The 27579-nt window shown below is 49.2% G+C and overlaps 1 protein-coding gene across 6 annotated transcripts; it reads left to right on the forward strand.

Moving 5' to 3' along the window:
• Positions 1-3134: 3134 nt before the first annotated feature.
• On the forward strand, positions 3135-27480 carry Tmem268 (transmembrane protein 268). 6 transcript variants are annotated; one of them, XM_055611685.1, is made up of 11 exons: positions 3412-3588; positions 5123-5196; positions 6557-6643; positions 8123-8314; positions 11254-11363; positions 13151-13258; positions 14690-14839; positions 20325-20435; positions 22507-22587; positions 22933-23112; positions 26237-27480. In XM_055611685.1, exons 4-11 carry the CDS (start codon positions 8206-8208, stop codon positions 26414-26416), a joined length of 1029 nt encoding a protein of 342 aa, XP_055467660.1. In that variant the 5' UTR covers positions 3412-3588; positions 5123-5196; positions 6557-6643; positions 8123-8205; the 3' UTR covers positions 26417-27480. The 6 variants fall into 6 exon arrangements, with proteins under 6 accessions (XP_055467661.1, XP_055467657.1, XP_055467660.1 ...); XM_055611681.1 differs by lacking the exon at positions 3412-3588 and adding an exon at positions 4615-5001; XM_055611682.1 differs by lacking the exons at positions 3412-3588; positions 5123-5196 and adding an exon at positions 3142-3368.
• Positions 27481-27579: the final 99 nt, after the last annotated feature.

A 27579-nucleotide genomic window follows, 5' to 3' on the forward strand; every position in this document is an offset into this window, starting at 1 on the left:
GTAAATTAAGACAGACTTAGAGTGATTAAGTAATTGTTCAAGGATACAGATAATTAGTAGCAACAGCTGCATTTGAATCTGTGACTCCTGGATTTCTAACCTGAGCTGGTACATGATCTGACTTGTTTGTTCAGCCCATGGTAGTGTCTCAAGCAGCACTCCTGATATATGCTAGCAAGTCAGTGGATGTAATTTGCAGAGCATTTCTTTTAGACCTTTAGCTTTTCAAGTGATCTGTGAGGCTCCCTGCAATCCCATCTGCTGCTGCATTTCCAGTCTCTGCCATTCTGGGGAGAAGTTCATTCTTTTACTTCATCCATGTATTGAAAAAAAGGCCGTGGGTTGGGCACTGGGCAGCTATGAGCATGGGCAGAAATGGCCCTAGAACTTGAAGGTTTGTGCACTCAGGGAAAGAATGAGGCAATGACCATACTGGAGGATAGGTGTAACTGCAGGTTAAACAAGAACCAGTGAGGAGGAGGACAGCCGAGGGAAGGACAGGGCTCTCAGAAGTAGGGCCCTGTTATCCAAGACCCAAGAATGGGCCAGTCAGGTGGTGAGGATGAGCGTGGCACTAATCTTCCAGATGCAGAGAGAAGACCTGAGGCAAGCACTGAGACCTGGAAGTGAAAGAATGGAGTGCAGGAGGAACTGAGAGATGCTCTATCTATGGAGCTTGGGGTTTGGGGAGAGGGCAGTGACTCATCCAGGGTAGGCTGTGGTGCCGACTGCCTTCACCACGAAAGCCTCAGGGACTCCCATCTGTTCCAAGTCCCGCAGGAGCCTGGGCTTTGTGGGGTACTTTCCTGGGAAGCGGGCCCCACTGACACATAACTGGACGTGCACTCCGGGTGAGAAAGGGTGAAGCACAGAGTCAAAGCAACTCAGGGCTCCAGAACCAAACCAGTTGGAAACACGGGTCCAACCTGACTTTGGCAAGTCGGCGGCTGCTTTGTGAGCAGCTGGTAATGAAGGCTTGCTTGGCGCTCCTAAGGAGAGAGGCAGAGCAGGAGCCCAGTTTTGTCTCGCTGGACAAAATGGCTGCCTTGGGAACTCCTGTTCCCCAGCAGGTGGACAGTTGCCAGGAAGATGGCAGCAGTGATCTGTGCTGACAAACCAGTGAATGGTGGAAGCTTGCTGTGGCCAGCAGCACTTGGCTGAGTGACGGGAAGCCAAGCCCAGGGCCTGTTGGTCTAGAACAGAAGGGGAACCTGTCCTTCCTCAGAATAGTCTTAGCTGATTGTGGTGATATAGATGGTGCTGACCTCTTTAGTGTATAACAGGGACTTACAAAACTTGGGCAGTGGGAGGGGTTTTGAGGGCTAGGGGTACCAGGGATACTTGATTTACATGTAACAAGAGTACTTGATTATCCTATGGGTGGGGGGGGAAGAACTCCAGGTACAGTTAAAGGTCATTGGTTGAAAGCCAAGATACCTCATTAGCATAGGGTGTGTGTTTCCAGGAATACCCAGGTGCTTGCTGAATGGGTTTCTTATCATAAAGGGTTGGTTTTGTAATCTCCCTGAGGGCTCTTTAGAAAACCTGGGGTTCCCCTGAAAAGGTGGAGAGGGAACCCAACTGAAAAAGGGAGTCTGTTAATCCTATACTGAGCTCAGAGGCTATCCAGAAATGCCAGACTGAGACCTTAATAACAGGGTTCCACTTTCATCAAGCTCTCACTACTACAGTTGTTGGCGCTGTAGTGTTTTACTGGTTTTCATGCTTCCCCTCCCCCCAGTTTTAGGTATGCCGACACTTGTGTTGCAGCAAGGGTACGCCTTACTTGTCAAAACACTTTTTAAGCGCTCAGTGGTCAAATCCCACCTCAGTAGGCGGCACTGACTGCTGGTGAATGAGTGAACAGAGTTGCCCAGGCACATAGGCTGCTACTAGGTGTACCTGTGCAGCCCTGTCAGCAGACTTCCCCTTCTGTGTACCTGTAGGAGGCTGATGTGTCCACATAAAACTGCTGGAGCATGGAGGGCGAAGGCAGGCTGCTGGAAAGGCAGAGGGGAGGAGGTAGGCCTTGCTCCAGACGCAGGGTTAGAGAGACGGGGCTAGGCCCCTGCTTGTTGCTGGTTCCTTTTCAACAGCCTGCGAGCATTTAGAAGTCTCAGCACCCTGCGGGTCTCGTTTCCAGGCCTCTAAATTACTATTAGCAAGTTGATCATTCCATATAGGAACCTTCCATAAACTGTTTTCTACTGCCCATTGCAATGTTGGCACTGAGCAGGTACCAGTACCGAGTTCCTCAAAAACAGCTTCATTTTTAGTAGCCCGCCACCTTGATCCGTACTTGTTCCTTTGGGCACCCGCTTGGGATATGTTAATTTGGGTTTTCAATTCATTTTTGCTGCCTCCAAACATCCTGCAGCCACATGTAAGTCTTTCGGACTGAAAGTCCTCAAGTGTGACAGTAGCTGTTGAAAAGAGGAATGTGTTTGTGTGTCTGTATGTGTGTTCAGGACCACTTGTAGAAACACGGGCAGTGGCACGTCCCAGTCCTTCCTGCAAGCAAGGGTAGGAACCATGCATGCATCAATCATACAGGAGGGACAAGGCAAAGGGAGGCTCAGTTTTTCAAAATACAGGTGTGTATGATCCTCTTAAAAAGCAATGAGGCCACAGGTGCAGGAACTAAAGTAGCCAGGGTCTTTGTTGAAAGGCAACTGAAGGTAGAGAATAGAATCTGCTCCTTTTATACGATCACGTACGCTAAAGACCTAACTACCTGCGGTTAGCCAGGTCTGGTGGTGTCAGAACAACCAACCAAAGAGAACCCAAGACTAGTGATTCACTTGGAAAAAGCAGGTCATCCACAGACCCTCTTAAATCTCACGGAGTAGGGTGAGCAAGTGTGGCACTGAACAGCTCACACATTAATTCCTTAAAACTTCACTTAATTTCACGGCACAGTTATAACTAAATATTTTTAAAGAAAACGCAGACACGTTTAATTTACCGGATGATTAAGAAGTGGAGAGTACACGGACGCTCTCAATACTGCACAGTTTTTTCATGAAAAACAAGCCTTGAAGAAACTTGTGGTCCCGAGTGTGCCTTATGCACCGGATCCCGTGACACTCTGTCACTCGGGACGGGCCTCCCCGCCCCGCCGCTCCTTGGCTGCGGGGACGAGCCCAGATCCCATGCACGTGGCGGGCACGGGGCCCCTTCCGGCGCCCTAGGGGAGCGCGGCTGATGAAACGCTCCGGGCTGGGCCCGGGAGACGCGCTCGCCGCAGGGCGCTCGGCGGAGGACACGGGCCGGGGCTGCGCGCGGGGGCGGCGGCGGCGCCGGGACGCCTTGGCGCTGGAGGGGCGCGGAGCCTCCGACCCTGCGCGTCCCCGGGCGGCGGCGCGGCGGTGAGTGTGCGCGGGCCGTGCGCGCGCCCGCACGCCCGCGCTCGGGGATTGGGGCTACGGGGCCTGCGTGCGCGGCCCGCCGCTAAGGCTCGGGTGATCCCTTCCCGCCCCACGCGTGAGGCGTGGGATCTGCGGGGCAGGGCAGGTGATTTGTGGGGTGAAGGAGCCTCAAGGCCAAAGGGCAGAGACCGGGGAGCCAGCTGCCCAAGGCCAAGGCCAGGTACGGTGGGAGACGCCCGGCCGCGCCGTGTAGCCTTTCTGTTCTGGCTCCCTCCGTGGTTTGCTCTCTGACCTTGGATAGTCAGCTTTCTCTTCCGGGGTTTAATGCCCTCATCTTTGAAGTGGGTCGTTTGGACTCCTTGTCCAGCCAGGTTTTTCTGCCCTAAACTTTTGGGGACAGCTGCCCCTCTGATCTATTGGACTTGCAGTGTAGCCAACCAAGGAAGCTGAGTTTGAAGAAGGAAAGCCGCTTTCTCTTTCCCTTCAGAGCATCCTGGCCAGGTGCTTAGTTGTTGGTGAGGCTGCCCTGCACTGTGCAGACACAGGACCTCTGGGGACTGGAGTCTGCACAGGCTGCGACTGGAAAATCTGGTGGAAATATGCACTCCCTAAGGGACTGTCAGAAGGCTTAGGTGCTTGCTCCCTCTGTACTCTGCTTACCCTTGCTTGCGGGCCTCCCTGACTTGTGTGTGAAAACTGGAGCAGCAGCCTTTGGGGTTCTGCTTGCACCCTAGTGGCCCTGTAGTCTCTGGGCTGGATGGATACAGGGTGAGCCCCTGACCTCTGGTCTTAGCCCATTCAAATTCGTCATGGCTCCTTTCAGGCTCCACCACGGTGAAGCCTAGGACCATCTATGCAGCCCAGGGAGTCTCTCCTCCATCTAAGCTGCTCCCCTTTGCTGCCTGGTTTCCTCCTCATCTCTGGCGGCTCTCTCTGAGTGTGTCTTTCCCAGTGGCTGGTGATCACCCACAGGAAGGGTCGAGCAAAGGCTTCCTGTTGTGTGCCTGGTTTTACAGTTTGGAGTCTGGTCCTAGAAGGGTCTCAGGGAATGTTTGTGGAATAGATTGAGGACAACTACCTTCTCTCAGTAACCGCCCGTTTCCAAGTGCCGATTGTGAATGTGGAGTCGTAGCGCAATTCTAAGTTACTATTCTTGTCCCCGCTCCAGGAAGTGGAGGCCTAGAGAAGTCCAGTACCTTGCTCAAGGCTGCCCAGGTGGGAAGTGGTTGGGCTGGGCAGGTTACTTTTAGCCTTGGGTGTATGATGGCGTCTGCTGATTGGGTCTCTGTGGGCAGCAGAGGGGGCTGATGTGGGTGCTGTGATTTCTGCCCCCAACACAATGCTTCATTGTGGGGTTTTGCAACCCGCGGATCCTTCTGTACAGCCCCAGGCTTGAGCAACTCCAGCTGTGTCAGCTCCTCCCAGCCTTTCAACACTCCAGTGTTGTGAGGCTTAACTGTGGCCCTGAGTCCCCTGCCTGGAGTACAGATGTCAAGGCTGTGCCTGCCAGCCTAGCAGTTGATCAGAGGAAGTGGAGCCGTGTCAGCTCAGGGTACAACCTTGTGGCTGTTTTTGTGGCTTTTGTGCCTCTTGGGGGTTACAAGAAGGAAAGCATGGCTGGTAAGGCTGGCTGGTAAGTACTCAGTATGTTTGACACTGCTGCTATGAGTCAGGTTGAGGAGTGGAGAGGAGGCCTTGTCTGCCTGTGAGGAGTATTGCAGGCTGACTAGAATTTGTTTCTATATCATGCCTAGGAAACATGGTTTCTTCCTGATCTACTCAAAGGTACTCAAAGGCTGAAAGGAAGCCAGCCAGACCAGGTCCAGAGGTATGAGGGCATGGGTGCTGTGGGCCAAGACCCTGGAGCCGAATGCTAGAATCCTTCAGCTGATAGCCACTCAGCTTGGAGAGGGCATGTCTTGACCACATTGAGGGAAAACCACACTGAGGGAAGGAGGGAACCTGGGGTGTTGGCAGAGAACAGCATTCTTATTCTTGCTGTTATGTTTCCAAAGCAGCTGAGTGAGGCAGGCCTCCCTACCCCCACTGCACAGATGCTGTGTAGAGTCCAGGCACAGGGGTTGGGTGGGGCGGGGGTAGGGCTGAGGACAGAAGTCACAGACTACGTGAATGGCTGTGCATGTATTCTTACACAGGCTTTTTGGCTCCAATGCGTTCAGTATTTTCATGACATTTTCTTGCTTTTTGGCGTTAGGCTCCGTTAGGACAGTGGTTTGAAAATTGTTAACATTCATCTTTTTATTTGTTCTTTTTGGGAGAAGAGGCTCCTCAAAAACCAGTGGTTCTCAACTTTTCTAGTGCTGCCACCCTTTAATATGGTTCCTCATGCTATGGTGACTTTATAACTTTAGATTCGCAACTGTTATAAATCATAACGTAAATATCAGATATGCAGGATATCTTATATGCAACCCCCACAGGGGTCCAGACCTTCAGGTTGAGAGTTTAAGGCTGGGCTGGCTTCAGGTACATGTGGCTGCATGGTTGCTCAGGGACCCTCACAGAGAGTCGTTTTCCTCACAGTTTGCTTTCACGTTATGCTGCCATCATATGTTCTTCAGTTTTTGTGTCTAAGTGTGGGCACACACGTGCCATGGCATGAATATAGAGGTCAGAGGACAACTTTTGAGAGTAGGTTCTTGTCCTCTACCTTGCGGAGGCAGGGTCTGTCTGTCAGTATTTATTGTTTAGATGTATTTAATATTTACGTGTAAGTGCTTTGCCTGCACGCATGTCTGAACTGTACACATAGAGTCTGTGTGTAGTGTGTGCCTGCCACCCTCAGAGGGCAGAAGAAAGTGTTGGGTCTCTCCGGGAACTGGAGTTGTGGATGGTTGCGAGTCACCATGTGGGTGCTGGGAACTGAACCCTGGTTCTCTGTAAGTGCTCTTAACTCTGGGCCATTTGTCCAGCCCCGGGCTCTCTCTGATTGTTGGTTGGCTCACAGACTTCTTGCTTGTCTTCTGTCTCTGCCTCCCATCTTACCATAGGAACTCTGCGACTATAGACACCCTGCCACCTCATCTGGATTTTTATGTGGGCACCGGGGGGGGGGGTAGAACTCGGCCATCACGCTTGTGCCCACAAGTGCTTTTACCTGCTGAGTCATCTCCCTGGCCCCAGATCCTTCTATTCTTAACAAGAGTGCCCACATTTTTGTTTTGCAGGGTGTCCCACACCGTATGCAGCTGCTCTTGTTGAAGCAATGAGATAAACAGTGAAGAGGACAGAAGGATCAGCTTTTCCATGGAGAGGTCAGTGGCAGTAGGCTTGGGGCCCATTTTGGATTCAAGCAGGTGTGTGTCATCTGGAAACTTCATGACTTCCCCACTGTCACCTTCCTTGATATCAAATGAATGTTCTAGAGGACTATCTACCATTTGTCTACCAAATATATCTAGAGGGCATTTTGCAGGATTGATGTGCCATTCCTGGGTATTTGATGGAACATGATTTTTCTCAGGACACAGGCACAGGTTGCAGCAGATGGTAACCCACGAAGTCAGCAACGGAGACCCCATATGGAACATCCACACTTCTGCTGATGAAAGTGGCTAAAGGTGGTGCCTGCTGTGCCTCTGGGACACCTGAGGCTGGAGGCGTTGGCTCTGTCTCCATGATCCTTCAGAGCCAGATGCAAAGCCAGGACTCTCCTTATCTTTTCTCAGATAAGAGTTTAGCTGCCAATGTTTCCATGCTAGCTTTGCCCACCTGAAAGTCCTAGAGACCAAACCCTTGACTAAGTCAGACGTCTATAAACAGTCACACCAGGAGCAATCATCTTTCTTTTTATGAAGCAGGGTTTCCTGGTAGCCTACACCTGTCTAAAACTCACTGTGTAGCCCAGGTTGGTATTAAACTTTTTGATCCTATTGCTTCTGCCCATTGCATCCCTCAGTGCTGGGATTATCAGCATATGTCATGAGGCTGGACTGAGGGTGGTTTTTTTTTGTTTGTTTGTTTCTTTTTGAAACAGGGTCTTACTATGTAGCCCTGGCTGGCCTTGAGCTCACTGTGTTGACCAGGCTGGTGAACTCACATAGATCAGTCTGCCTCTGCCTCTACTAGAGTACTGGCATTGAAGGGTTTAAAGAGCTGATATTCATGGAAAGTGCTCTCTGTCCCACATGGCCTCCTGCGTGTACTTCCCATTGATTCCTGGTTTCAGGCATGAGGCAGGAGGTCTGCTAGATTTGAAGAAACCTATTCGAAGGTCTGAGGCTGAGCCACCTATCCAAGTTTACACAAGTAGGAGGCAGTGGGGTCGCAGTGTTGGACCCTGAACACAGACCTTGCCTCTTTAGAGAACTGGAATGTAGCCAGACCGTCTGGCTAGTTCTCCTCTTTGTGTCAGGACTTTTTGTATGTAATCTGTGTTTCCTGTTCCCTGGTTTTGTTTTGTGTATCTTGCAGAGCCTTGTGGGAAGCTGTATGTATTAGAAGCCAGCCTTTCCATAATGATTATAACGCCTGCCATAGACTTGCTTGCCTGGGCATCTCAGGAAGGAATGAGTGGGAGCCTGGTGTGGCTGAGCTGGAGAAGACCCCAGGCAAGAAGGGGAATTCTCAGCTGAGGCCTGCAGAAGGTTTTGGTTCCTTTTCCCTCAAAGATATTTCCTCAGCAGGGCCAGAAAGTCAGCATTTAGACTCCTGACGGTCATCCTGGGCCTTTAGCAACTCTGGGAGGGCCAGAGAGCCCAGGCTTGACTTCTTTCTTCTGCTGTTTTTCATAGGCAAGTGGAGGTGAGCCACTGCCCCAGCATGAACTGCACCCCCGGAAACAGGAAGTAAAAGCTAGAGCAGCTGTCTGCCTGCCATGGCTTGTGAGCCTCCCACAGACCCTGGTGGGTCTGCTGGTCCTCTGCCCACCTCTACTCTGGATTGCAGCACTCTGCCTCAGGGGAGCCCTGCTGGCTGGGGGCAAGGTAAGGCCATGACCTCCCTGCATCCCTTCCTTCTCATGTGTCCCATTCGTGCTGAACTCCCACCATATGACTGGGCTGTCTAGATAATTGGGTGACTTTGGGATTCAGCTCCAGGCCACTTTCTGTCATATCTACTGTGTTTTCACGGTCACTGCCCCCTGTCACCACCTTAAGCTTGATCACCAATTTGTTCTTCCCACCAGAGAACCTTTTTCAGATGTGTATCCTGCTGGCATATTCTGCCTCAGGGATTCTGACTGGACATGTCATGAAGATCCACCATTCACCAGGCCAGCCTTGGTGTTCCCTGCTGCCTTGTTCTCTGTTCTTTTCAGGGCATTCTGTCTCAGGACCTTTGTATATGATGTTCTTTCTACCCGTGATGCTTTTTTAGTGCTTGATTTCCATTCATTCTTTAGGCCTCCATTCATTCTTTCTTCCTGTGACAAATTATTTGGTGGCTTAGCCTTAGTCAGGATTTTCTGATTTATTCTTTCTGTAGAATTTGTTTAGTGTACTAGGTATCTGTGTAATAAATACTGAGTGCCAGTTTCCCTACCAGGGTGGAAGTTCAGGGAGGATAGGGCTTCGTACTGTTTCACCCTTATGGTGTCCTTAGAGCCAGCAGGAGGCCTCTGCCATAGGAGACACAGTCAGTGTTGGGGGTATGACGGGATGGATGGTAGCTGGGTGGAGCAAGGAGAAATAGTACTGTGAACTGTGGGTGTTCTGTAGAAATGTGGGGCTTACATAGAAGGCCTGAAACTTAGTGCTCAAAAAAAGGTGTATGACTTTTATTAGGAAAGAAATTTAAATATCTATATATGCTGCAGTAGAAAGGGACGGGATGAAATATTTTTTCCTTTGGGACTTGAATGACGTCCCTCTGCCAAATGTTAGCATTCTTCCTCTTGATTCTGTGTGCAATCTCCCCCTCCCCCTCCTTTTTCTCTGTCTCTGCTTTGCTTAGCTTGGGTGTAGAAGCAAGTATTTCCAAGTGCAGGACTTGTTGTTCTGATTTTAAGTAACATGAGAGATCATGTCGCCAAGAATCCGAGAACTCCTGGTAGAAAGGCAAACAAGAGACTGGGGGAAAGGTCTCTGTGGTGTTTGGGCAAATGCTTGTGAAACCCAGGGTGTGGCTGGCTGAAGGTTGCGAGTCCTGTGTGGCAAGGAGGGCACCAGTGGAAGATGTCACTGAATGCTGGCTGTGTTTGGGTACTATACTATCTATCTTGCTTGCCCCATCCCTCTACCCTCAGGTCAACTGGGTAAACTCCTCCACATGCCAGAGGCTCAGCTGCTGTTTCCATGTGACAGCACCCGCCTCTTAGGACTCTTGGAGCAAGTGCACAGTGAGGGCTCCAGTTCTAGAATGGGGGGGACTTTTAGATACCTTCATTTCTGTCCACCCCTTTTCATCAGAGTGGTCTTCAGTTTAATCTTATACTTTTTTATCAAGGTATGGGAGGGCAAAAGGCTTAGTGTTTTCATATCAGGACTTTTGATAAGGAAAGTTTGCTATGTTTCAGTTTGCTGTGATCTCACTTGGGCTAGTAATCTACCCTTGAGACCACATTCAGGCTATCATCTGTGTGGTCCACAGTCTCCCGTGGAGGCTGTGACCATCTGGTAAGGAGAGGAAATAGTTGATCCTCTAAGTTTACCTTGTTAGTAAAAGGCTGGCTCAAAGTTTGATCCCTCAAGATCCAACCTGTGTTTTTTTTTTTCCATGTCTCATATTCCTCTCAGAAAGGGAGGGGAGAGGGTAAAATTGAAAGCTCTTTTGGACAGGACTTAGAGTTTAGAATTCTGTGATGGAGTCCTTAAGATAGGTGGTGTTCTCCGTACTTGATCCAGGGTATGAGAAAAGTACACTGTCAAGACTGAGGACTAGTGTTCTATCATATTACTTACTTACTTACTTAATTAATTATTTGTCAAACATGTAAAAGAACAGACCAGCATGGAACTATGGGCTAAAGGAAGAGCTTAATGAAATAATTGAACAGTTGCACACACACATGCTCATTCTTGACATGGGCAAATGAGGCAGTGGGGCCAAGGTTAATGTCTGAGTGTGATGGAAGGCTCTACATGGCTGGACAGGATGTTGGGTGTTTAACAAAGAAGCTTGAAAATCATGCTCTTCTTGCAATTCTGCAGTCAGAGCCTGACTCTGGTTTCCCTGAGCTCACTGTGGAGGCAGTACAGGGCTGCAGTTCTTTCTGGGGGTTCTACACAGGGCTCTGTGTCCTTCCCTTCAAGGTGGTATAGATTACCCACAGTATGTAGCCCATGGCTCTTCCTCCCGTGGTCAGAGCTAGTAACGGTGTAGCTCTCTGTGCCCTTTCTCCTGACTCTGCCCTGCCTTCTTTTAAGGACCATTGTGATTCCTTCAGCCCCAGTGGGTAATCTAGGCAGGCAGCTGCCTCAGGCCAGCTTATCTGTGCCCTGAATTCCATCAGCAGTGCTTATTACCCTTTGCCCTGGCTGGCAGCATGGTCACAAGTCAGGGGATGAAGGAGTGTCCACCTGGGGTCTTACGTTTTGTGGTAACTATTTAGGTCTGAATTTGGTGCTTTGGTGGCATTTAAATTATTCAGCTGAATTTCCTGTTCAGGGCTTGACTAAACATCTACTTAGTTGGTTGTTCAGCCTCTGTTTACATGTGCCTTGTGACATGTAGGGGGCTCACTACCACATTCTTTGTGGGATGTTTTTTTGTCTGGGAAGTTTGAAATTATATAGTTAACCCCGTGGGCCTTAGTTTTGCCTCCTGGGGGCTTCTCAGTCAGGCTAAGTCTTTAGAGATTTGGAACAGCTATGGTGTCTCTCATAATGAGAAGGTACTTCTAGCCTGAGGTGTAATAGCTTCAGTTCTGAGCTCCTCCAGAGTTATTCTTGCTTGGCCTTCTGATACTGTGGTCTGCCTGCAGAGCTTCACAATGGCCAGGTCCTTACCGTCCTCCGGATCGATAATACCTGTGCCCCCATCTCCTTCGACCTGGGAGCTGCAGAAGAGCAACTGCAGGCCTGGGGCATTCAGGTGAGTTCAGCTGATTGAGTCTGTGGTCCTCTCTCTGTCCATCTGGCCATCTGTCCACCCATCAATCTCTCTGCAAACATTTCCTTAACTCCTGACTGTGCTGGCTGTGGTTAGGTACATAGGAAAGTCTATTAGAAATGTCCTTTTTCCCCAGTATGTGTGGGGTGGGTGGTCACTGTGTCCAAGCCCTGAGCTGGCTAAACTGCACAGAGGTGAACAGGACCCAGTGCTTAGCTCACACTGCCCAGCAGGAGCCAGACATGAGTTAAGTAAGTAAGGTCAGCCTGTCATGGATGCCACAGTAGAGGACCATACCCGGCCTGATGGTACAGGAGGAAGCTTTGAAATTCCATGGGGTAGGTAGTCACAACAACTTCATGGAACATTAGACCCTGATAGCTTGTTGAGGAATAAATTGAAGTATGTTGGGTGGGAGTCATTATAGGGGAGGAAACTGCGTTCATGTAAGTTCATGGAACTTACCACGTAATGGATGGGAACCTTCAAACAGTGAACCCAGGCCTGGACTAAACAGGACTGCTGTGTGGATGTGGATGCAGGCTTGCTGCTCACTGCCTGTGTGACTTGAACCTCTCCATGCCTCAGTTTTGTCTGCAAGAGAGGGTGATGTTAATGCCAGTTCTGTAGGCCTCCGTCAGGGCCGCGTGTGTGATAGCAAGGAAGGTCTGCAGCTCTTCTGGTACACAGCAGGCTCTCAGGGAACCACAGCACCTACTCCTGGCGTGCAGGGCAGTGGTGTGACTCTGTCCCCAGAGCCCTCGAGTGAGGTGTTCGCTGGGCGGGCCGGGACACGGCAGGCAGGGACACAGGCAGCTGAGTGCCCCGGAGCTTTCTGGGTCTAACATGTTGCCACCAAAGAAGACTTTGTAGACAGTACCGAGTGTCCCTGCTCTGACAAGCTGCTTTGTCCTCTGTGTTTCTACCCCACCCCTGTGTAGAACCTAACCCTCCTCCTCTCTTCTCTCTCTGTCTGCTTTCCTTCCTCCCTCCCTCTCTTGTGTGGTGTGTACATTCATATGTACACACATATGTGCAGGTGGAGGCCAGAAGTTGATGTGTTTTCCTGGTTTGGTCTCCACCTTGTTTATTGACATGGGGTCTGTCACTGAACATGGAGCTTGCCCATCTACCTAGATTGGCTGCCAGGGCTTTCCCCAAAGCACCCAGCTATTTAACATGGGTGGTAGGAATCCAAACTTAAGTCCTCATGCTTGCGCAGTAGAATCACCAATGAACCATCTTCCCAACCCCCACATTAAAGCATTGCCTGGAGATTAGTGAAGAGCTCATGTGTATATTGTAATATGTTCTTAACATGTCATTGTTCCACTTTGGAACAATGTACTGATGACAGTGATTGTTATCATGTCATGTTATGATATGTTATGTTGGTGTGTGTGTGTGTGTGTGTGTGTTTGTGTTCACTTAGCCCAAGTTACCCAGTGCTTAAATGACATGACCAGGATTTGGTCCAGGGCCTGTGCCTTGCCCAAGGCTGTCCCATGCTTTTTGGAAGGTACTGAGACTCAGGCTGTCTGCTGGATGACCTGGCCCTCAGGCTGTCACTTTCCTGCAGGTAGAGTGGCACCCTAGGAGTGCCAATCTGTGCTCTGAGCTTCTTCTTCTGCCCTCTTAGGTGCCTCAGATGTGCCTTCTCCTCCTCCCACGGGCAGTTCTGTGCGCTGGGAATGCCACGCTTGCTGGCAGGAAGAAGGTGGGGAGTGGCTGTCCTGTGGCTGATGACCTCTTTATCCTGCATGGCCTAGGTCCCTGCTGAGCGGTACAGGAACTTGGCTGAGAGTGCCCTTTTGGAACCTCAAGTGAGGCGGTATATCATCTACAACTCCAGGCCCATGCGGCTGGCCTTTGCTGTGGTAAGTAGTTGGGTAGGCCCACACTGCCTCCTGCCTTGGCCTCAGGCACACTAAATACAGCAGTGTATCCTGGGGCATAAAAGGGGACGAGGAATCCAGTTGCCTGGGAAGCCCAGTACCAAGGACATGGATTTATTGTGGATGGGGTCGGCAGAGGAGGGGAGTTGGGATTGGGAATCTGCAGACCAGTAGGCTCCCCACTCAGTGTTTTGCCCTTGGCCAAGACTTTTCTGTGAGATTTGGTTTTTCTTTTGTCCCCAGACAGGCATGTATCCTGAATTAATGATGTGCAAGCACATAGTGCACGCATGTACCTTTGTGTGCATGTGCTTGCAAACATTCACCTAACCTACATTTACACACAGACAAACACATGTGAACACGGCCAAGCAGTGTGTGAACCCAGTCTCGCTCCTGCTGCTAAACCCTTAACCAGTCAGCTCACTGGTTCTGTATGTGTTTATGGTCACGTGGTCGGAGGAGGAGATAAGGACCTTAGCCTTTACCAACTCCCTAACAAGTACTGGGCTATGAAATGTTACACTGTTAGCCCTGGAACAGCCCTGTGAAGTAGGCAGGGTTGTTCCCAGTTCACAGGTGGAGAAACTTAGGCTCAGGGTGGTGCCATAGCTTGTCCCAAGTCATATGCAAGGCAAGAATTACTGTGGGCTTTAGACCCTGAATATTCTCCTGAGTGCACTGCCCTTTTGTGTTTCGTTTGGAATCGGGGTAAGGAGGATTTATGAGTGATAGACCTTGTTATCAAACTTGAGGGGTCATAACCTCTACCCCACGTCAGGTTTACCCAGTTGGCCATCTTTAACTGGCCAAATAAAAGAACCAAATTAAAAGTGGAATGCAGAAAAATGAGGTTTATTCAACGTGGCCACATTGGAGAGAGTGATAAAGAGGTTCAGTAAACACTCCAGAGGTCCTGAAGGGAGAGCGATGTTTAAACACATTTCTAAGGCTATACACATCTACGCAGCTCAGGCAAGATGTGGCCCCGGCCACCACTGGGCCAGCTTTGTCTGGGCTTCGGTCTCATCTTCTAAGGTGGTCTGACAAGTTGTTAGAGTGGTGTGATATCTCTTTCTGAGAAACAAGATTTCCCCTTGGCTGGTGCCATTTCCCAGCAGGAGATTCCTAGCAGAATTCCCCGTTCTTTGGGGTCTATAGTTTCAACAGCCTGATCATCAGATTGAGAGACATTCGTGTCTCCTTAGAATATCTTCACTTCTGCCAGGACAGTTACAACCCATTGTCAAGAGTCACTTAAGATAACAGGGAGCAGGCGCTCAGGTCCCAGGGTTGGCAGGGATTCTTCCAGGCCCCTGGGAGGCTGTCTGACCCAAGAGGTGACGGGGTTATCCACAGGGTTGCCAGTGGGTGGCGCTGCTGTCCCTGAGAGCTCCATGCCTTCCTCCACAGGTGTTCTACGTGGTGGTGTGGGCCAACATCTACTCCACCAGCCAAATGTTTGCCCTGGGCAACCAGTGGGCAGGTGTGCTGCTTGCGACCCTGGCCGCCGTCAGCCTGACCCTGACCCTTGTGCTGGTCTTTGAAAGGCAGCAGAGGAAGGTGAGATGCCAGGGGCCCCATCTGTTCTCTCCATAGGGCTGGGTAGTCTGATGTTCTACCTCAGGCATCTCCTTCAACCACCCTCATGGCTGCACATCCATGACTAACAGAAACAAGGTCACACGTGATGCTAAATCCTTTGTTGTACATTTTTAAAAAACCAAACAAAACAGGTTCTTAACCGTGCAGGCCCATGACCTAGAACTGTGTAGACTAGGTTGGCCTGCCTGTGCCTTCTGAGTGCTAGGGTTATAGGCATGTGCCATCATGTGTGGGTCCTGTTTTGTTTGTCTTTTTGAGGTGGGGTCTTGCCAGGTAACCTAGGCTGTTCCCAAACTCACGATTCTTTCTGTAAGTGCAAGGACCACCAGCTTGTGCCGTCTTGTTCTTCTCCCCTCCTCTCCCTTCTCCTTTCCTCCCTTGCTCCTCTGGAAGGTTACTCTGTCTCACTTTAGTGCTTTCAGTTCACAATCTGATGGCCTTGTGGCTTTGGTTCTCACTGGGGCAATTGCGTGTGGTGTGCAAAGCCACTTGCCTCTTGGTCAAGGAGCAAAGGCTCTTTGTTTTCTCTTCTTTGTTTTCTTAGCCAATCACAGCAGATTTTTTTTTTTTTTTTGGAAGCCAGATGTTTCAAGAGCAGTGTTCAGTAGCCAGCATTCCTGCAGCACCCCATTTAGCTGAGCTTGCACACACACCTGTCCCTGGACCTGCACAATACTTACGATTGTTGGAGAGAGAAGGTCATGGCCCACCTCGCCTTAGTACCAGGGCTGGAGACTGAGGGCTGGGGGCCAGTGCTGTTGATTCTCCTCAGGGGGGTCGCTCCTTCACTGATAACCAGGCTTCACTTCTGTAGCAACCTGAGAGGCAGCCAGTGAGCTCAGACAGTTAGGGAACTTGTTCTGGATCCCATTATAAGGGAAGAGGCAGGGTTCAGAGCCAAGCTTCTGTTCCCTAGTCGCCTTTAGAGAGGCAATCCCTGCCTCACAGCTCTCTGTGGTGCTCGGAGGTTGGTGTCCCTGTATGCTTGTGCTCTGTATCGAACTTTTCATGGCAAGTAGCTTGCAGAGGCTTTCCATGGTTACACCTCATGACTGAACAGAGGGCTTTACAGACATGGAGCAGGGGTTCAGAAAGGCTCTGGGAGCAGCCCCAGGCTCACTGCTGCTAAGCGATCAGGCTAGACCTCAAGATTTGACTGCTTAGATTCCAGGTCACCTTCTTAGCACCCAGTGTGTGGCATCCAGTGCTGCTGTCATGAATATAAACTTATTTTCTTAGAGTCCTGTGGTTAGAAGTTCAGTGTGAGTGTCCCTGGGCCAGAAGTTGTCAAGGCTTCTGGGGGTGTATCTGCTTCTCACCCTCTTCCAGTTCCACTTTAAGGACCCCTGTGGTAATGGGACTCCCCCTGGGTGTGCCAAGACCCTCTCTTAGTGTAAGGTCAGCTGAGCAGCTTCTGCCCTGGTCCACTGTGCTGTGTAACCATGTGGCCACAGGTTCTGGGGAGGGCTGGATGTCTTGTAAGCCTTATTCTTCCTAGCTCAGGATGCTATCTTTGGGTCCCTGGAGAGGCACCTCTGTCCGTCTGTCTGGAGTCCCTGGACTACTGCTTGCTGCACTAAAGTCCTTACCAAGTGTTCTGCTTCCGCCTGGCTTGGCTTCATATTGCCAAATTCCATTTCATGCCTGTGTTCACAGGGACAAATTGGGACTTTATGGCTTAATCATTCTGAAAGGATCTTTGTTGGGCTTTGCTTTGAGTCTGACAAGATAATCCTACCCCTGAGCTCTGTTTAGGCCTTTGTAACCCTTGTGCTTGGTCTATAAAAATAAATTGAGCCTCTTGCTCCTGCTAGGAGATACTTCTTTTGAGAAGAGGGGAAAGCAAGCTGTACCCTAAAGAGGAGGAAGGGAGGAGGAGATCTAACAGATGTGTCCCAGTGCCGTGTGACTCACAGTCCAGGGGTGCCTGCTGGTTGCCTTCTTCTGCTTTTATACAGCTGTGCTTGGGAAGCAGGACAGTGCTAGGTGAGCAGTAGACACAGGTCACAGAGAAGGGCCCACTCTCTGCAGTCTGCGCATTCAGGGGCCTCAAGTGCAAGCTGAACCCTGTCAGAGTCCTGTGTGCTCCGTCTTTAGGGCTTGCTGTCCATGCCCAACAGTGTTGTAGGACACAGAACTCTGCTGTGACTTATTAGCTCTACAACCCAGGGTAGGCTGAGTCACACCACTTCTGAACCTGTTTTCTCATTTGAAGATGGCATGATCGCTCAGGCTCTATCGTAGGGTGGTTGTGGATTAAAAGACCTATTTTAAGTGGGAACCATTCACAATTGTACTTGGTGTTACATAAATGCTCAATAGGTCTTAATTGTTATTGTTGATTTTGTTTGGTAGTAAAAATAGCTCAGAGAGATTCAAGAAATAACATTGGCTACATATGGGGGTCTAGCCCCAGGTGAGGTCAGGCCTGAAGAAGGAAGGATGCAAGAGCATCCCTGTGCCTGACTCCTTACTCCCTAGACCCCTCTCCATTCCTCTGCTCTCTGCAGCTGTACTTGTGAAGCAAGGACGAGGGAGGAGTGAGCCAGGCACAGGGATCGGATTCGGAGTTTTCCAGCCTGTCTGACTGGCAGGCTCAGTGCTTCTTTATTTATGCAGGATTTAGTAGGCAAGGATAGAAGCGTGTTGTTCCAAAACAGATCATATCATTTTTGTCCCTGGACATGTGTGTTAACTTCCACTTGGTCATAAGTTTAGTCATCATTGAGAAACCTCTGTCAGAATAGAATTATCTTTTACAATCATTTTCCTTCATCAGTCCCACAACCCACCTTTTAACAATATTGCCCTTTCAAGGGCCTATTGTACTAAAGCAGGACAGCCCATTCTCAAGCTGGTAGTTCTTGTGCTTTCGAGGGCACTAGACAGAAAGAAAATCTCCAAGATAGCCTGGGCAGACCGTCATGTCCCAAGCAGTGCATTATCAACTTTGAATAGTCAGAGTGCTAATTATCATTAGGCCCAGGAAAATTCTTCAGGCTAAAGCTGCTGCAGTTATTATTCAGTTTCTTCCATAACACAATGTTTATATTTTATATATTTGTAGAACTTATTCATATGTCTAATCTTGGTATTTTTTGTTTCTTGGTCATGCAACACAACAGTGGCCCTGTATGAGTTAACTTTTTCTAAGAAAGGGAGGTCTTAGTACTTTATTCTTCTATCATTTATCTACAGCATTCTTTGTCCATCAGTATTAGAAAGAGGCTTTTAATTTGATCTGCCAACTTCTTTAGCCTATTGTTTGCCTTTTTAAGTTTACTTTGCTCTGATTATCCTGTTCCTGAGTAAGTGCAGGGGCAGATGTGCCAAGAGTATCTTTGAGTCAGGATTTCTCTGACATATTTATTTGGATCACAACCTTCAAGGCATAAGGAAGACCTTCAAGTAGGCTCAGATAAGTAAATTTCCCTAAGGGCAGGAGGGGTACTATGGTCAGGACATTCCTGGGGAAGCTTAGAAGCAGTACTCCTGGGAGAAGGCGTAGATGATTCATAAGAAAATTTTCATCAATCTAACATCCCCAAGTTGTATAAATAATATCTCCCCCACCCCCCGCCCAGCCAATGTGTGATCAAGTCCAACATGGAGATCAAAAGATCCAAAAGAGTGTGAGACTGCACCATAGCGATTGCATCACTCAGCTCAGCTTTGCTGGCTGTTTGTCAAGCAGCTGTGCTGGCTTTATGACTTTCACTATTCCTGTTAGATATGCTGTGCTAGCTACAAAGATCCCCTCAGCTCTTCCTTTAGATCATGGACCTTAAGCTCCTGAGATTTGTTTGTTTGTGACAGGGTCTCTACACAGCCCTGGCTGTCCTGGAACGCTCATGTAAACCAGGCTGGCCTCAAGTTCACAGACATCTGCCTGCCTTGGCCTCCCAACTACTTGGATTAACAGTATGCACCTGGTTCTAGGGATAGCCTACAGACCTCTTCTTCCTGATTGTGTCCCCTACAGAATTAGCAGCTCCTGCATTACTTAGTGAGAGCCTCAAGATTTCATGCTTTCTCCATTGTTTTCTACCCTCATGTGGTGAGCGATTAGCCCTCCTCAAGAATAGATGGGTGGTGCAAGACCTGAGAGGCTGAGACTCTGTCTCATGTCCACCCCATGTACAGCACACAGCTAGGTAATCAGTAGAGATGCCTGTGTGTGGCCACGGTGACACAGTGAAAAATGTGACATTGCAGTTCCTTGTCATAGTGACAGTCCTGGCCACCTCGTATGGAGTGGTCCACATGCGGTAGCTCATTTCATCAACATTAAGGCCTGTAAGTCAAGGGAGTTTCCATCTCTGGTTTTAAGATGAGGACGTGGAGGCAGAGGTGTCAAGTGACCCGTCCAGGGTGACACAGGCGGTGGAGTAAGGGTCTGGAACTGAACTCTCAGTGAGTGAGTTTCTGAAAGATGAGCAAGACTGACCAGAATTCTAGTTAAAGCCAGTGGAGGCATTCCAGTACACCGTGACCCCTCGTGAACTCCAGCTCTAGGCCCTCAGTGCAATGGAGTCAAAACACATGCTGGAGAATCCTGGATAGATTTTTTTTTTAACCTCTTCCATGACCAGTGATCTTTTTCCATGCACAGGTAGGGCAGAGGATAGGCCCTTAATCATTCCTCTAATGGGAGGCATGTGCTGGCAACCCTGACCTCTGTCACTGAGTGCCAGCATTGTCTTGTCTCTGTGTGATCCCCCCAAAAGCCTTTTCACATTTCCAGTTTTCCTTTGGGGGCCTCCTGTTTTGGGGAGCCCTTATCTTCAGCTGGCTCTGAAGTTTCCTGAAGGCACATTGAGGGTCTCTTCTCTAGGCCATTGCTTTGGCTTCTGTTACACCTTTCCTTTCTGCTCTTCGGTTTCCTTGGCATCTGCTGGCTGCAGATTTGCCTTTGGCTGCAGTGCGGGGGAGCTGAAAGAAACAGCCTCTCTGAAGGCCAGGTACTGCGCTGAGAGCTGTAGACATGGGCCTGTAGTACGGTAGAATGTGCCTCACCCCTGGTTTGCTGGAGGCTGAGGCCAGGGGATCTGAAATTGGAGTTCCTGTCTCAAAAAAGAGAAAGGGAAAAAAGTAGGTGTTTTGTTTACAGAGCTGCTGCTTTCCGTACAGACTAGACCTTTCCTTCCCTCAGACAATTTCATCCTAGTCCTGGGCTAAAGATTTTCTTCCCAACTCACTGAGTTCTTTTCTCACTCCTAGGCAAGGATGTGTTTTTGTTTTTGTTTTTTTAAACCTATAACCTAAGACAGCAAGACTCAATGGAGAAAGAGGCAGCATAGCCAGAAAGCAGCAGAGCTGGGCATAAGCTCCTTCACACTGAATTTACCATAGGGGAAAACAGTTGTCTTGAGGGAGAGGGACAGCTGGGATGTCCAGGGCTGAGGACCTCCTTGGCAACTTGGGCCTGGCACTTGTCTTTTAGGCCAACACTAACACAGATCTGAGGCTGGTGGCCGCCAATGGAGCCCTCCTGAGACACCGAGTGCTGCTGGGGGTGACAGACACAGTGGAAGGATGCCAGAGTGTGATCCAGGTACTGTGTCTCAGAGTGACCTTTCCCGGTGGCCTGCTTGCAGGTGGCCTTGTGTTCTTCTGGCCTGCATTGTGGGTGCAGTGAGTGGCCTGCTCGTCCACTCCCCACCCCACCCCCGTTCCAGCCTCTCCCTCAGGACTCCTCTCTGCTGAACCTTGCAGTTAGGCACTGTAGGAATCAAGGTCCCTGCAGAGTCCCTGTGCAGTATGAGCTTGCACACTTATGAGGATGACAGATACACACAGTGGCTTTAAAGTGAGAGCTTGTGGTGGCCCAGGGCTGCAGCTGAGTGATGAGACTGGAGAGCCAGGTGAGGTGCTAAGGCCTCATGTGTCTGGCTCAGTACTTTTCTGTCTTCCTAAGGCAGTAGGAAGTTGTGTGTGGACATGGCTGAGGCTGGATTTGATCCTGGTTGCCTCAGCTCATTGCTCAGTACATTGTGTCTTATCTATGATCCTGGTGATATCTCACCTTGCTTCTTGCGTGGCAGGGGTGTACATTATTCTTAGTCTACAACTAAAGATAGCAAGGCTTAGGGAAGAGACACAACCTACATAGCCAGGAAGTAGAGCTGGGTTGCAGCAAAGGCTCTGCCTCCCTGGCATGCTTATGCTCCATTGTTTGCAGCCCTTTGCTTCAGGGAAGCCCAGGGATGCGTAGAGTGTGTGTGCACGGAAGACCTAAGAGCTGTGCCTTCTGCACATCTGACAGATGTCTGCTGAGAGCTTCCACATGCCAGACACTGTTCTCTGGGTGGAGCTGGGGCTGAGGATACACACGTCCTTGTTTAACAGAGCTCATCACAGCTGGATAGCATGGAGGATAAAGTTATCTCACCTGAGATTGCTGGCAGTTCAGATGGGACATCTGCATCTCGGGAGTCTACGACTCCTTCCTAGCCTCATTCATTTCCGAGTCTCCTCTCTCGGCACACAGGAGAGACCCCTGGAATGTAGTTGAATCTGTAGTTGTCCAGGTGGCTAATGAAGGAACACATCTTTCCAGACAGGGGTTTCTTTTATCTTCACAATGGCATGTTGGCATAAGATGACACAATGGCATGTTGGCATAAGATGATATAATGTCTGAAGGTCTTTCAGAATTCCCAGAGGTGATGGGCAAGGAAAGAGGTAGCAGGGGTGGGAATGGAGGGAGTTGTTAAAACAGGATGAGAGAGTGTTCCCATCTCCTGTGTATGTTTGAGATTTTTTTTCGCAGTAAAAAGATTTTTAAAAACAGCCATGTGAATAGATAGATCCTCCTCGGGGTTGAGCTGATGGGAGAGACTATCTGGCAGGGAGGGCCATGACCTTTGGTTTCGGGGTCAGTCATCTTGAGCAGGGAGCAAGGTGGTGAGTGCAGGTGTTAGATTCAGGATTCTACTTTTCTGCAGAACTTGATTCTCATGTGTGTGGCACCATCAAAGCGTCTCGAGGGACACAGAAGTTTTTGGCTTAGTAAGGATAGCCTGGCCTGGGGTGTGCTGAGGCTGCAGTGGAAGGAGAGGTTCAGGGTATCAATCAGGATGTCTCTCTTACCTGCACCCTTCCAATGAGAACATTGATATTAACAACCTTGAATCTGGCACTGCTTGGTGGAGATGTCACTTGTGAGGGCTTTTCTCTTTTGCCCTGAGATTTGGGTCTCAGACAGAATGGTACCCATTTTTCTGAGGGTTAAGGTACCATTCCCCTTCCTCAATGGACATGTGATGGCCGAGGGGGCTTGGAGTCTGTCCGAGGTGCTTGTTGGGAGGGAGATGGGCTCCAGACATTGTGTGCATGGCTGGACACACTCTGAATTTGCTTGCAAAGCTCTTTTTCTGGGTTGGCCACGGAACTTAGGGGCAGGGTGCCCACCTAGTGCTCTCTCCTGGGTCCTATCTCCGGTTCCACCAATTTGTTAACCCTGCCTGCCAGCCACGCAGATGAGTTGCAGTCACACTGTTCCTGCCAGACAGCAGGCATATCAAGAGGTTATCAAAAGGGTGGGCCTAGATGAGGAGGGGGAGCTGGGGAATGGCCCTGAGGTTAGAGGTTCAAGGTCAGGCCACTGCTGTTTCTCTTCACAGCTCTGGTTTGTCTACTTCGACCTGGAGAACTGTGTGCAGTTTTTGTCCAATCATGTTCAAGAAATGAAGAGGAGCCAAGAGGTAAGATGGCTGGCTCCTTTTCTAGGATCAGCCATTTCCTGGGATCTCAATATCCTGAGGTCAGGATTGCAATGGCACCCTCCCTCCTGTCTGGCTAGAACCTTTGGCTTGAGGCAGGGTTTGCACCCTGGTTGATTCTCTTGCAGCATGTGAGTAGACACTCTCATCCCAGCTGTGATGAGCTAACAAAAGCATGGAGGGCAGAGGCCGTCCACAGGACCCTGCTCTTGTGGGGAAAAGTGTGATCCCACTATCTTAGCTCACTGAGGTCAATGTCCAGCTCTCCAGCTGGTCAGAGTCTGCTGGACTTAGAGCATACCTGTGCCCCCTCTGTTTTCTTTGTAGTCATTGCTGAGAAGCAGATTAAGCCAGCTATGTGTTGTCATGGAGACGGGAGTGAGCCCTGTGGTGGAAGGGCCTGAGGACTTGGAGGATGCTCCCCTCCTGCCCAGCACTCCTGGTCCTCAGGAGAGACCGCTCATGCAGACTGAACTCTATCAGCTTGTCCCAGAGGCTGAGCCAGAGGTAATGGTGCCACAGCTGTCACGGAGGTCCTACCTTGTGGGCCCCCATGTGGTCATGGTCCACGTGATGGCTCAGGCTTTATGTCTTGGGGTTGTAGCTTCCCTTAGTTGCTAGAGACAGTTCTAATCTTGAAGGTCAAAGCTTTCTTTTCTTTTTTCTTTTGTTAACTCCAACACTTACTTATTTATTAATTTGTTTTGTTCTGACACTTCTGTTTTGACATAACAGAATTTTGCTCTGTAGTCCAGATTGGCTGACCCACAAACCTCCCAGCTGCTGGGATTTCAGGCTTCATCTTTACACCAGTACTTTAAATCATTGTTTATGGGGATTAATGTTGTACTTACTGGGACTTCTGGTTGCATTTATAAATACCTTGGCCACCCTTTTTAATAGCTATGCTGCGAGGATTGTTGTGTGTTGATGAACTCTAACCTATGATCAACATGGATAAATACTGATCTTTTGAAAGTCTATTGCTGGACATGGTAAAACATGCCTGTAACACAAACACTCATGAGGTGCAAGTAGGAGAATGGCAGGTCTAAGGCCAGACTGGCCTACACAGGGAGGCCCTTAAAGAATAAAGATTGTGTTGTTCAGCTGATCAGTCACATGTTCATGTATCTGTCTGTCTCTCTGTCATTGTTCATACATCTGTCCATCATTATCCATCCATCCATCCATCCATCCATCCATCCATCCATCCATCCATCCATCCATCTGTTTGTTCATCAATCAGCATCCATCCATCAGTTTAGCCATTATCATCCATTCATCCATTCATTCATCTGGCCATCCATCTATCAATCTGTCCCTTTGCATTATCTGTTATCATGCATCAATCATCCACAGTTCTGCCTACTTGAATCCTAGTCGCTGTTTGGATCTGTGTGAATATGTTCACTCTGAGCCCCAGGTCCCCTGCAAGGTTCTGCTTTTAGGCTATGTATGGGGTCTGGTTCTTTGCTGGTAGACCTGAAAACTACGAGGACAGACCCAGACAGTAGGAGTGATCTCAGCTGACATTTGGAGCTTTGGAGATCACTTGAATTTTTCTTTCATTCCAGGGCTTTAGAGAATCAAGGTTCAGCCTAGCCCAGGCTTCCTTATTTACACTGGTGGAAGTCTGAGGCTTCCCACCAGGGGTATTTAAGAGAGAAAATGATGGCTGTATCAGTCTCTTCACTTTATTTTTATTTTTAACAGAACAGAAAAGACTGATAAGGCCATGTGTTTTATTCAAGATGGCTTGTGTGTCTGGGTTGACATGCAATAACGCATTAAATATAGGCCTTTCAAATTACTCTTTCAAATTTGCTCACAACCATAGAAACACAATTTCCAGTCATAAATATCAAGTGTGTGTGTGTGTGTGTGTGTGTGTGTGTGTGCACGTGTGTGCATGTGCGTGCTTGTTTTGAAAGTAGCTCATCAGTTAGGGAAAATATAACCTATGCCCAAGTCTCAGTGTGGACTGGCTATGTCTGAAGAAGCCCTGTCTGTGGCAGATGCAGAATCAGAACAACCTCTCACATCTTTAAGGGTGTGCCTTCTTCAGCATCACTTTGCTTCTTTGACAGGGAGACTGAGACTTGCTCAGGCTTTTAGAACGAAGGAGAGGGCAGGAGAGTTTTGACAGACACCTCCCCTCGGACTCTCAGTGAACCAGTTGGGCTGTAGAGTGTTGGTTCTTACAGTGTTGATCTAGGGCTGAGTTGGTGAGGCCAGTCTGAATTAGTGAAAGGTATGTTATTTGCATTTTCAGCATCCTTTAGCCTAGAGAAAAAGACAGCTTAAGAAAGTACTGGTCCTGGGGAGCTGTTTGCCATTAACTGCTTCTTGTCCAGGACCAAGTTAGGATCTTTCTATAGTTTTGATTTTGTGTTGTTTTGAGGCAGAGTTTCACTCTGTAACCCAAGCTGGCCTTTAACTCAGTCAGTAGTCCAGGCTGGCCTTGGACTCATGGCAACCATCTGCTTTAGCCTCCTGATGCGGAGATTAGAGAAGATTGTACAAGCCCCCTGGCTTCTGCTTCTTAGCATTGCTGGTGGATCCAGTGGTCTTTACCAAGCTGGACCAAGACTTCATGCTCCTGCGGCCTCATGCCGCCTCTCCACAGTCCATGTGACCAGTGAAGACAGTGCCTCAGGCAGGCAGGGACGTGCCCAGTGAGCCGCAGGGTGGAGGAGCTGGAATTCCCTGTGTCCTTGATCTCAGTACCTGTTTTTAATTACTAGTTTTCTGGAACCCACACCGTTTTATTACATTTTGATGGACTCAAGTGAGAGATTTAAGCCTCTTCTCTGCAATACCAACTGGTCAGTCAGTGAGTGAAACTTTACAGAGAGAGAATGTTTAGAGAGAATACATGATATCCAATTATTTTTTTTCTTTATAATCTTTTTTTTTTTTCATTTTTGTAAGATAGACACATGGGATTTGCCACCTTTGTTGTGTAACTTCCACCATCACTTGTCTCCAGAATGCTTCCTCTCCTGGACATAAACCCTTTTAACACAGTCTTCCCTTCTGCCTTCCCCAGACCTGGAACCACTGTTTCCTTCATGTGCAGTGTTTGTTCCTTTGTGGTAAACCAGTTTTCATAAGCAAATTCTCAGCATGTCTGGTAGAAAGATGTTTATCAGACAACATATGTGAACTGAAGGTTTCCTATCATGAGAGGCTTCCTGCTATTCAGCCCCCATTAGTGATTTTCTTCTAGTGACGGAGTCTGACCTCATGAGTGTAGGTGGGGGAGTGGTACTTCTCCAATACTCCTAGGTTGCAAGTCTTCTGGTGCTTGGGATGCTGCCCAGAGCGTCCGGCATGGTAAGTGCGTGATTCACTTCTGAGCAGATCCCTCGGTCAGTCCTTGTGTGTCTTGTTAGTGAGGCCTTCTTGGGGATGAAGCAGCCAAGGCCACAACAATTCCTACCCAGTGGCTTGCAAAGTGGGTGTTCTAGACCAGGATGCATCGTCCAAGAGTCCCAGGCACTGGCCTGGCTTGTTCTTTTCATTGAGCTTCCTTCCCAGGTCGAGGGCAGGATGACAGTGTGCTTCGCCTGTGCCTAAGCCCGTCACCCCTGGTCTGTCTGCTTATGTTGCTCCCTGCTTCCCATAGGAGATGGCCCGGCAGCTACTGGCAGTGTTTGCTGGCTACTACACCCGGCTCCTGGTGACCTCTCAGCTTCCCCAGCCAATGGGAACACGACACGTGGACTCTGCATGTGTCCCATGCCCCTGCCAGCTCATAGAAACACACATTCTGGGCACAGGATGCTGCCCATTCCTGGCCAGGTGACCCAGGGACAAAGACGTTCATCTTCCTCCAGGACTGAGAAGTGGTGGAGCAGTCAGGAGCCCAGCATGGCCAACAGTGAGTTCAGATGAAATCAGCAGTTGGGGACGCTTTGGAGAGTGTCACTCATGGAGGCCCTGGGCTCATAAAGTGCACGCCAGATGCCTTGCTTACATCATACAATGGCCTGGCCTTGCTGGATCTGATGCATGAGCTAGAGTTGACGGAGCCTGCGATCTGGATGGAGAATTCCTTCTGTTGCCTGCAGAGCTCTAGAAACCTGCAGCCGACCCCAAAGGACATGTCCCTGACCCTTGGTGTCAGATGGGAAACTGAGGCTCAGAGAGTACGCTGCTCTTTCTGCATTGCCTCAGGCTGCTGCTGTCATAAGCCGACCCGTGTCCAGTGTCAGGGAAGATTGTCAGAAGGGTGAGCCTGTTTGTGAACTGCAGTACTGTCTGGGCTTGCTGACTGTTAGCACTTGGAAAAGAAGATCCTACTGGACTCAGACTGATTTTGTGGTGCAGCATGCTAGCTTGTGATTGCAACTCCATCCTGCCGAGCAGCAGTGGTATTTCTGACACTCACATTGTTCTGGAATGAAGTATGATTACTCTGGGCTTGTATGAAGAGCTCATAGATCTCCACAGAGTTTGAAGACTGTCCACAAAGTCCAGCTCCAAGAACTAGCCTTCGTGGTTTTTGTCCCCCAACAAATCATTATTATAAGTTGGAACTCTCCTTGAACTGGCATATGTTTTCATTCCTGTTGGGCTCTTATTCATGCCTCAAAACCCAGATTTCCGTATACCTCCTGCTGCTGTATCATTGAAATTCCATAATAAGAGCTGCTCCTATTGTGTATGTTTTATGTTATTCTATTTCTCCCTTGTACATACCTCTTTTCTGTCAAGACTGTAAACTCCTCAAGGTCCAACACTGTACCCATCTCCCTTGTGGGAATGACCTGGACTTGCCTAGAAAAAAATAATTCTCAAAAGTCCCATGGATTGGTTGCCTTGTTCTGCAAACATGGTAGAATAATATCCAGATCATGATGGACCAGCGCTCTGGCCTTGAGTTGTGTCTCTTTATTTGTCCACCCTCCATTTGCTCATCCTCACAGGCTGGATGATTCTGATAATTTCCAGCTTATTATGCCATTT

The sequence above is a fragment of the Psammomys obesus genome, unplaced genomic scaffold (genome assembly GCF_907164565.1).
Source record: "Psammomys obesus unplaced genomic scaffold, mPsaObe1.curated_primary_1811, whole genome shotgun sequence".
Taxonomy (NCBI): domain Eukaryota; kingdom Metazoa; phylum Chordata; class Mammalia; order Rodentia; family Muridae; genus Psammomys; species Psammomys obesus.